This window comes from Gymnoscopelus braueri, assembly GCF_963280865.1.
Source record: "Gymnoscopelus braueri genome assembly, chromosome: 12".
Classification (NCBI taxonomy): Eukaryota; Metazoa; Chordata; class Actinopteri; order Myctophiformes; family Myctophidae; genus Gymnoscopelus; species Gymnoscopelus braueri.
The window spans coordinates 31559524-31569912 of NC_137614.1; the positions used below are offsets into that span (position 1 = coordinate 31559524).

The 10389-nt window shown below is 41.4% G+C and overlaps 1 protein-coding gene across 1 annotated transcript; it reads left to right on the forward strand.

The window, feature by feature from the left end:
* LOC308097769 (zinc finger protein PLAGL2-like) lies at window positions 1–8117 on the forward strand. Its single transcript, XM_080445792.1, has 2 exons — window positions 1–138; window positions 2689–8117. Exon 2 carries the CDS (start codon window positions 3203–3205, stop codon window positions 4517–4519), a length of 1317 nt encoding a protein of 438 aa, XP_080301918.1. The 5' UTR covers window positions 1–138; window positions 2689–3202; the 3' UTR covers window positions 4520–8117.
* Window positions 8118–10389: the final 2272 nt, after the last annotated feature.

A 10389-nucleotide genomic window follows, 5' to 3' on the forward strand; every position in this document is an offset into this window, starting at 1 on the left:
GCATGCGCTCTACAACTCCAACGCCGCGCCGAAGAGTCCAGGCCCAGAACACCATAAAATCTTTAAAAAATCAGGAAAAATGTTGAGGTGAACATCAAAGGGAAAATAACCAGCAGAAACACCGTAGACCGCCTCGAGGTAAGTTTTTAACCACGTTTTGGAACGTATGACACTAAACAATACTGCTTAAACTTGATCCCAAAAAAAATGACCCGTGCCGACTTGTGGTGGTAAACTCGGTGACATAAACTTGCTGAATCGTTTTTTATCTTTTGTGCATTTTGTAACCAGAGCCGATCTGGATACTTTGTAAACATCATGTGAGAAGTGGCTTCATCGTCGTCGGATTTGTTAACAGAAAAAAGTGCATTTTGAGTCGTTCACACTCTTGAATGTAGCTTTACCTCGTGAATGCAGGCTATGTAGCTTACATCACTTTAGCCGGTGATAATCAGGTGGAATAGACTAGACCACGTTCAGTGTGTTCACACACACACACTCTACAAGTGTCCATGTATATATTAGCCTACTTTCTTCTATGGGCTTTATTATCACTTCATTCAAGTAGAAGAACGCGATGAAATTAACACGATCAGACGGTAATTAGCTTGTTATTACAGCATTATTATTGCATTTTTATTATTTTTAAACCGTGCTGTCTCATCCGATCCCACTCTGATATATTCGGAATTAATATATATTGACCAAACTTTGTCGTAGGTTTGCATGTTTAGGTTGCTTACGGCACCTTTTAAATAATGAAAAAACCTCGAGAGCATCGATGCTTCATATTTGAGCTAAGATGCTGCAACCCACAAGATGGCAGTGATAGCATTTCGTCATATAAGTCATAGAGCATGGAATGATGCAGGTGAGAAGATCTATTATTGTATAGTAATAATACTACATAACGTATATGGTAGTATTAGTGAGGAAATTTGGGGCGACTACAGTCACCAGAATACAGAATTTATGGAAAGATAATTCAATACCTTATTATAGCTAGATGAGACAGGCACGCTTCTATCCATAACTCTTTACCATATCTCCCTTATTATCTTTTAGTGCTTTGTGAAAGTACCGTGCATTATGCAGCCTAAATATAGACCCTGTATAGGAAATAATCTAGTTTGTAGTTTGTATTCAATAGCTTGATTTCATGCGTTTTACTGTCACTTGTGGGGTGTTGAAATACATTTGAATTGTAAAAGGGACACTTACAGTACTTAACCTACTGAATAGTTCTTAAATCTTCAAAATATTGTATTCATTATGTAGAGAATTATATCACAGCTATTCCCACTTAGTAGTTTTGTTGCTGGATTCCCTGCAACACTCAAGGAAATGCAAGTTCATCAATTATAGCTGTCCTTCACACGGCCCTGAGCTTGCTCAGTCATTATTCATGTTACTTGGTTTCTGGTAAAACTTTTGACATCTTGCTACCTAAGTTAAATGTGCTTATCTGCTTGCTACTTATATTTGATATCCATTTTGCAACATATAATACATCACAATTTCTATTTGTTTGATGATTATTATTCACCTATTATTTATACCCCTAACAGAATCCTGTTCACATGAGTTTGAATCACTGATAATACATCTAGATTTATTAACCAGTCCAGTGTAGCGTAAGAACATTTATTAATGTATAATAATGTTATCTCATGTAGATTGTAATTCAGTTCATTAACCACCCAGTTATTTAGCCTCCCTGAAAACGATAATTGAAAATACACATATTCCACAGCTTCCAATTAATCGTGTCTTTTCTGGGTAAAACAGAAATAGGCAGTTTATTTAAAGCCATAAATCCATAAATCCTGTGGTCATTTGAAGTTTTACCATAACATAGAATTTCAAACAGCAGATATACAGTTCTTGTACCGCTTCACGGGCAGACGATAACTCTGTTTGTCACGGCTCACGCTACTTACACGCACAGCATCACTTGAAAGCCGAGTTTATGTTTCAAATTAACATACATGATGCAAGACGAAAGAGTGTTGGGGTTTTGGACATCCGGATTGGGTCTTACAGAGATGGTTTGAATCAAAAGGGAAATCTATTGTGAAAAGATCTCTTATGTCTCTCACAGGTGATAATGTACAGATTCAATGTAGAAGCACACGTGCATGTAGTTGTCCAACCGCAAGAATACTACTAGCAAACATGCACTACATTGACTACAGTACGTTATCAGTGATATTGAGTATACTTAATACATTTAATCCCAGAGTTTTAAAACCTGGCTTAAGTAGACTTGACTTGCAGCATCCAGGTTGCACAGGGTTAAAGTCCCTGAGGTTGGTCAGTGTGCCTGTTCAACAGGGAGTGGAACTAGGTCGTATAGCATGTTCCTCTGCATCCTCCTGGTGACTGTCAGGTGAAAAGAAGCAGTTTGCAACTTCATTTGTATCGGAGGAGACACATGCGTGTGTACACCCTCCCAACTGTAGGAGGACTACGTGTATGTGGGGAAATATGGGAATTGGCATAACAACTAAATTAGGAGAAAAAAGGAAGGGTAAATCAATTCCAAGATAACATTTGTTGTAATGTAATAATTGTTCATCTTAGGAGAAGACTTTCTCATCTTTACTCATGGCTCCCACTGTAGATTTTGTGTTTCATAATGATAACATAACAAAAATTACATTTTGTTCTTCTTTATTGTGTTTACAGGACTGTAAAAATGCCAGAGAGCCTCTGCAATTTAGCTGCTGCTGCAATTCTGGCGTTTTTGGCTGGCTGAGCGCTGCAATAAACTTCTGGGCCTAAACAAGAGCTCTTTTCAGGAAACACACACCACACACACACACACGCACACGCACACGCACACGCACACGCACAGAAACAGTCAGAGCTTCCAAAGCTGCTGAGTGTGTCTGACTCCTCATCACCCTAGCCCTTTTGGGGTTGCTATGGCAGCTGTTGCCACAGAAACCAAGCGTCGGACACAAGCTCGCCCTACCAAGGCAGGACAGACCGCCAGTCATCACCGTAAGAGACCATCGGACACCCAACAAACAGCACTTAACATTCATCACACCACTCTGAATGAACAAGGCAACCAGAGGTCTTCAGTCTGATGCTCAGCTCCTTGGAATAACCCCATGAGTCTTGTCTGTGTCTGGTCAGGCTCCGGGCCAGAGTCCCTGTGCATAAGAACAGCCAGCGCTGTCCCATCTGCTAGAAGATGTTCCAACAGCAGGACCATCTGAAGAGCCAGCTGCAGGAGAGCCAGCAGGCCGGCAGGCAGCTCTTCCAGTGTCAGGAGTGCGGAAAGCAGTACAGCACCCAGCTGGGCTACAGGCGGCACCTGGTGGCGGCACACAGCCCCGCGCCCGGCCTGCCGTGTCCGGAGGGAGCGGCGTCTCTGCTGGAGCACCTGGGCAGCCACAACGACAGGCCCCCGCCGCCGGAGGGCAACGCAAACGCCGGTGCACCAGTGCGGGAGAGGAAGTACTCGTGTGAACGCTGCGACCGACGCTTCTATACCCGCAAGGATGTGCGGCGCCACGCCGTGGTGCACACGGGCCGCCGGGACTTCCTGTGCCCACGTTGCGCGCAGCGCTTTGGCCGCAGAGACCACCTGACACGCCACCTGAAGAAGAGCCACGCCCAGGAGACGGGGCTAACGCCCGCTGGCGCCGGCACGCCGGCGGCCACCCCTGCCCCGGCGACCCCATGTATTGTGAAGGAGGAGCCGAGTCCTGTGACCTGCGACCTGGGCTCGGCCTCCAAGGAGCCCCCCGAGGCCTTCTCGATGGACATGTACAACTCCTACCCCATGGCCAACCCCATCCCCGGAATAGGCCACCACCACGGCCTCATGCAGGGCTCCTTGTCCACGACCATGGGCGTGGCTCGTCACATGCCGGCCCCCTCCCCCCATCCCCACCACCACCACCTGCAGTCGCCAGCGGCGCAGCAGCAGCAGCAACAGCAGCCGGCGTACGGCAACATGCCCAGGTACCAACACGGATCTACCTCATACCCCCGTGCCGATGTGGAGAGCTTCCTCCTGGACCTGCAGAGCGGCCTGCCCCCCCACCTGAGCGCCGCCACCTCCTGCGCCTCCTCCGCCGCCTCGCCTCCCCAGAGGGAGGCTCTGCCGGAAACTTCCGGACTGCCGGGAGCCGGGGACCCCCACCTGCTATCCAGGAGCCCCGCCCTCTCAGCCGCTGAGCTCTCCTGCGCTGCTAACATGGACCTGGGCCCGCTACTGGGCTTCCTGCCCTTTGGCCTGCCGCCCTACAGTGCCCACATGGGGATGGGAGGGCTGGTGATGGGCTATCCGTCTACCTCCAACTCAGCCACTTCCTCCCCATCCTCTTCCGTTGGCCTGTCCTCCCAGGCCCCGGGGCCCTTCGCCCTCCTTCAGCCTCCCCAGGCTCACGTACCCCAGGGCCCCGGAGCCCACAACCACAACCAGCTACCTCAGGGGTACAGTAGTCCTACAATGAGCACTTCCAGCTCCCTACCTCGCTACTACCAGGCCTTTCAACAGTGAAGCAGCCCTGCTCCCCTGTCCTTAGGGGACACCGCAAAAGTTGTCACCATGGAAACTTAATCTGGCATGGGAAGGGCAGCTCTGGTAATGGACAAATGCTGGCCTCCCATGTGCTCGCGCATTGTTTTTTTGAAAAGGGTAAAAATGGGAATGATATCTCCGCATGAGCCTCCTGGTTTAAAAGAAGAAGAAAAAAGCAACAACAACAAAAAAAAAGAAATATGCTAATTTAGCTTGTTGATGCTAATTATGCTAATCTTGGATATCTTTTGTTGAACACAACAAATCACCTCATCAGTATTACCTCATTGTTTTTTTTTTTTTTTTTTTTTAAGGAAGCTTGAAAGAGGGAAGAAAATTTAGATGATCTCAATGCAACCAAAATTGAGTACTTCTTTCGGGTAAAAACCTGTTACAAACAGTGGTTGCACTTAATACAAAAGAGAGTGGACACAGGTGCAGCACAACCCCAGTGAATTTTACAGTTTGAGGATAGTTCTTTATGAAAAAACCTACATTATTCAAAACAATCAACAAATTCTTTCACTCATGAGTAAGAGAATGCTTTCATACTGCAGCAGATGTTATAGAAATTCACTGATAATTTGGCGTACTGAAGTTGGATTCGCAGGTAATTGAAATGCTTTAGAGATGAGCAGGGCTACAAAAATTTTATTCGTAATGAAATTCAGTGGAATAATCTGTGACAATTTTGCCTCAAAATGCAAAGAATATGCTTTTAAATGCCTTATTCTAATTTACTGGCAGTAATTGCTGTAAATGTAATCCCAAGACCTACAACTGCCAGTAACTACCCCAGGTTACATAAGTGATTGATTTTCCAATTGCACCAGCAGATGGATAGATGAACCAATTATCTAAACTATATATGAGCCAGTTATGAATCAATTGTCTACAACCTTCTTCACCCCTTCAGGTGATGAGAAATTGATTATATTAAGTCAATAGTCTCGCAATGAAATGCCTACAAATAGCGATTCAAGCTATTTTGTGTTTGTTACTTTTGCTATCTGATTGCTGTTTGAGTAACGTTAATTGTAAAACGTATTTACATATTCTAATTAAGCACAGTAATGTTATTGTAAACCATGTAATCCATCACTTCCCAACCATGCTAACCATTCAGCTGAGCAAGTGATGGATCTCAAATGTAATGCACAATAGTTTGACCTGTATTGCTGCTAAAAAGCATTGGAGATTCGGGATTGAACACAGTGTCACTGGACACTGAGCAAGCTTTGAGCTCTACAACCATTTCACTGTTCCATTTAACATCCATTCCCGCACGTTTTAGGCTCTTGTTTGATTTTATAGTTTCTAATGTAATGTTGACCGAGCACTGTGCCTCTCTTTTTGACTTTGCCTTTGGCATTCTTCACTTTTCTTTCTGCAAAAGACAAGACGAGGCAAAGTCGAAGGTGGGAAGCGTTTTAGGGAATGTCTGTTGAGATTCGAGCCAGATGTGCTTGTGTCACTCACTGAAACATAGGATGAATAAAGTTACTCAACAGTGTACCAAATGTGCTCCTCAGACTGGAATCACATCTCTCCATTAGCAAAAAAAAACGTTTTGCCTGGCACCTGCTTCAACAAACAGGTCGTCCCTTCAACTCGACTCGCATAGTGGCATATCAGATTTTATATCACCACAATGAAACGTGACCATCTCTTTGGCTGTTGAAGTTATCTTGGAGAGAAGATATTTAGAGGGATTGTTACTGAAAGGGTTGGTTTCACTCTTCTGCCTTAACGTTTGCTGTATTACAAAGGACTTTACCTCACTAGCATTGTTCCAATCCTTGATGTGTTGCACCATTGTCTTAAAATGCTACTGTTGTGCCTCTCTAAGAGTGTCTAATCTCGACTGGGTTTAAGCACTTATGACATTTATGGAAAAAAGAAAAAGGATGACTCTGATCTCTTGAAATGTTATGTACCTCAACAAACATGCAGAACTGTTATATTTTATGTGTATTTGCTTCTAGTTATTTTTGGTTATTTGTGCCATTAGATTGAAACTATAATGGTAGGTTTTATGAATCTAAACTCTATTTTTATCTAGTGACAGACAGCGACATAATTCATTCAAACTTTGCTACCTCTCATAATTTTCTCCTGCAAAACAAAATCATCATTGTTTTAACATGTAAGTTGAGTGGTTTAGACTTGGATGCGATAATGTATTGAGTTTTCAACTATGGTGTATACATTATAGCCGTGTATCTTTGACACATCTAGTTTACCCATGCCTTTGATGATGATTTTTTCTACTTGTTGACTACCTCAGAGAAGAGCGACAGGTTACTCTCCACTTGACTACAGAGAACATGTCTATAGTTCTATTTTTGTCAGTGAACAAACGCACACTTTGTAGCTTCATAGTTTTATATTGAGGTTAGCTTAGAGCAAAATGATTTCTAGCACAAGTAACATACTGTGTTCCCTGGAGAACCATATTTTTTTGCGTTTGTTGTAATCTCATTGTTTTACTTTGACTTGTTCAATCTGGAATGTTTCATACATTTAAATCTGGATATGGAATCTGAAGTAAGCCAGGACAACTTTGTTTTTTTACAACCAAGGTTTATGTTTTAGATTGTAATTAAAGTAAATAAAAGATGAGTTTAAATTTTTTTTTTTTACTGCTTTCTATAGTTTTAGCAAATTTCGCAATCTTTTTTACAGTGGGCGGGGGCATTCTGTCCGGTGGCTAAATATGTATTTTTTACACAATAACCCGGCGTTTTCTTTATTATTATTTACAGTAGCTCTTCTAGCCCCCAATAACTCACATCTGGCCATCAAAGACCACAGGACCTTTTTTATTGTGTAAAAAAGGCATATTTAGCCACCGGACAGAATGCCCCCGCCCACTGTAAAAAATATCGCAAAAATTGCTAAAACTGTAGAAAGCAGTAAATGAAAAAAAAAGAACACTCATCTTTTATTTACTTTAATTACAAGCTAAAATATAAACCTTGGTTGTAAAAAAAACAAAGTTGTCCTTTAAGCTTTATCTATACTCACACGACAGTGTCACTTGTGGTAAGCAACACAAATTCTGCCCAATTTGTGATTTTAGTGAAGGGCTAAATATATAGCGTGTACAATAATTGTCACCATCAGCGTCAATTTATCGCTTCTGATAGCCAAAGTGGCTTAAAGAAATCTGAGTTTAGACCCATAATAAATAGCTCTTATATCAACACTTGTCTCTAATGAACACCAGGGACATTGCTGTGAGCATCAATCCCTGATAATCGATCAATATTAAAGCCGAACATTGGCTGTCTGATAAACAAGCGATGTTGCGATACCAGCCGTGGAATCCAGATTGAACACATAGTAAAACATTATCAAGGCAGCGCAGATAGGATGCCAGGCTAATTAATGTACCCACCATCTTACCGAATGATAATTTGTTACAATTGGTTGCATCACCTGCATTCAAGTTGGCTCTGAGAACCACTGAAATGCAGGTATGACCACTTTTAACTTTGTTCGATTAGAGCAATTTTGCTTTAGGTGTTTGTATTATCACCCAATAGACTAGAGAGAAAGATGAAAAGAAAGAATAAACAGCTCTTATATTTTCTAATTGTCAGAAAATAAAGCAATAAATCATTCTTTAGATTTCTATTTGTCTTTGTGTTTTTGTTACAGTGCTACTTAAAGATTTCTGTCTTATGAGCAATGGAAAATATCGTTTGAACATTTATCAACTAATATAATTTTACATGCTGCAGTGCAGATGGTTGACATTACATTTCAACAAATTATATTTGCGTATGTAGCATTCCTCTGGTTTAGCTCATAAACGGCTGAAACCATTAAGATAGTGTTCATTATTTCGGATACCTATATAAACTATTGTCCATTGCTCTTGAAAGAAACTATAATTTGCTATCAAACGGATTTGACTAAGTAAATTGGGAGCCAATGCTGCCAACTAAGTGATAACCCAAGAGTTTCCATTTATTGTAATTAAATAACTTGAGAGAAAATAACACCCTTTGAATTCAGAATTGAGGGAATGAGCTCATTCAGACCAACAACAGCTCAAATTAAACATTTGACACATGTTAGAATTTTGTCGTGTATCTTACATACAGTAAACCACATATCAAAGTGAAAATATTTCAGGTGTTTGCCTGGAATTAGACATTCATTCTGATAGGATGTGAGGGGCCACAATCCTGCAGAATGGAGTCTACTAAAAAAAACATTACCAAACCTCCCACCCACCGCCAACTCAGCCATAAGCAGGATAGGCCTTCCATAGTTCAAGCACAGAATTATAGATTGTTTCCGATAAATAAATATAAATAAATAGCAATGCATCTTGATTTGCCATGATTTGGTAGATTTCCATTTGCAGTTTATTAGTTGGAAATTCCCTCACAAACATATTGGGCTTCAAAGAAAATGCAGCCTGTCCCTACCCCACCACCAATTATTATGAAGTCCTATAAAGTCTACTTTGATAGGGGAGGAAAACAACATGTTCACTTGGCACATGCACAAATTGGTTAATATCCTGTTGTCTCAAACTTTCATACGTTAATTATTTGCACCATTTTGATGTAATGACTTTAACCCAGGCATTCCCATTATTTTGGACATGTCAAAATGGTACTATGGGTAGAGATCATTGTGCACGGAAAGACAGGACAGCCTTTAATTTAACATAAAGTTGGAATTTATTTGAATAGTTATGCTCCAGGGACTCGGGAGCCTCATACGCAGATTAGAAGGAAAATTGCTCTTTAACAATCATCATCATATTCTTGTTGTAATATTACTTATGGGGTTGCCTTCATCCACCTTTGTGCGTTGAAGAAGTTGCATGTGACTTCTGTGAAAATCTTACATGTGTCCAAAGCAGAGATGTTTGACAAAGCTACTTTACATCTTACAATGTAAGTATACGTAACAATTTAAAGACATACATTATCATTACCTCCACTTGGGGGCAGAATAAGCCCCAAAAAACACTCTTTTAGAACAAGTACATGGTGGTCAGCACAAGGAGGTTCAAAACATCTGGGAGGTGTGGCTGTTACTGTATTATATAGAGCAGTGGTTCTCAATGGGGTCCAGGGGCCCCCTTGGGGTCCTTGAGGGGTTGCAGGGGGTACCAACCGGCTAGAAATTAACCCAATGAGAGAATGTATAGGAAAGATTATTCAGATCATAGGCTTCACTCTCCACTGTTATCTCCCTACCTACAGTGTCAAGACAGTTGTAGAATTCCGTACTAATCAAACAATCTTTTCAAATGGGGTCCATATCAATTTGTCAGTCCATGACATGAAAATGTTTAAGAACCACTATATATAATCTAGCTTTTGCTTAACATAGTTATCCCACATGTAATTACAGTCATTGTACCTGTAAGTGTGAGAGATGCACTATCAAAAGTAAAAATGTACCCAAAGTTACCATAGTGGAGTTTTGGTTTGTGTAGAATAGATACACTCCAACATATCAAGTTGCTAGTTGAGTCAACAGTTTAGGGAAACACATTCATATGGACACAAATCCAACTACAATGTACAATGTAGCTACATATAAAATAATAAATCATGCACACATGACAAAGGAACCTTAGCAATTAAGTGAATGCAATATCTGATTCATGAAAATGCTGCCTTACTTATTGCATAGTAGTTGCATATTTTTAGCTCTACAAACAGTTTCAAGGTTGTTGTTTGTGGGGTGCAGGCTGAATGTATGCTAAATGTGTTTGAATCCAGCACAAGCTTACTCTATACTCACCGAAAATAGCCGAGCTACAAGCTCATCGCATCACCCCGTGTTGTGAGCTTGTAGATCTACTATTTTCTGTA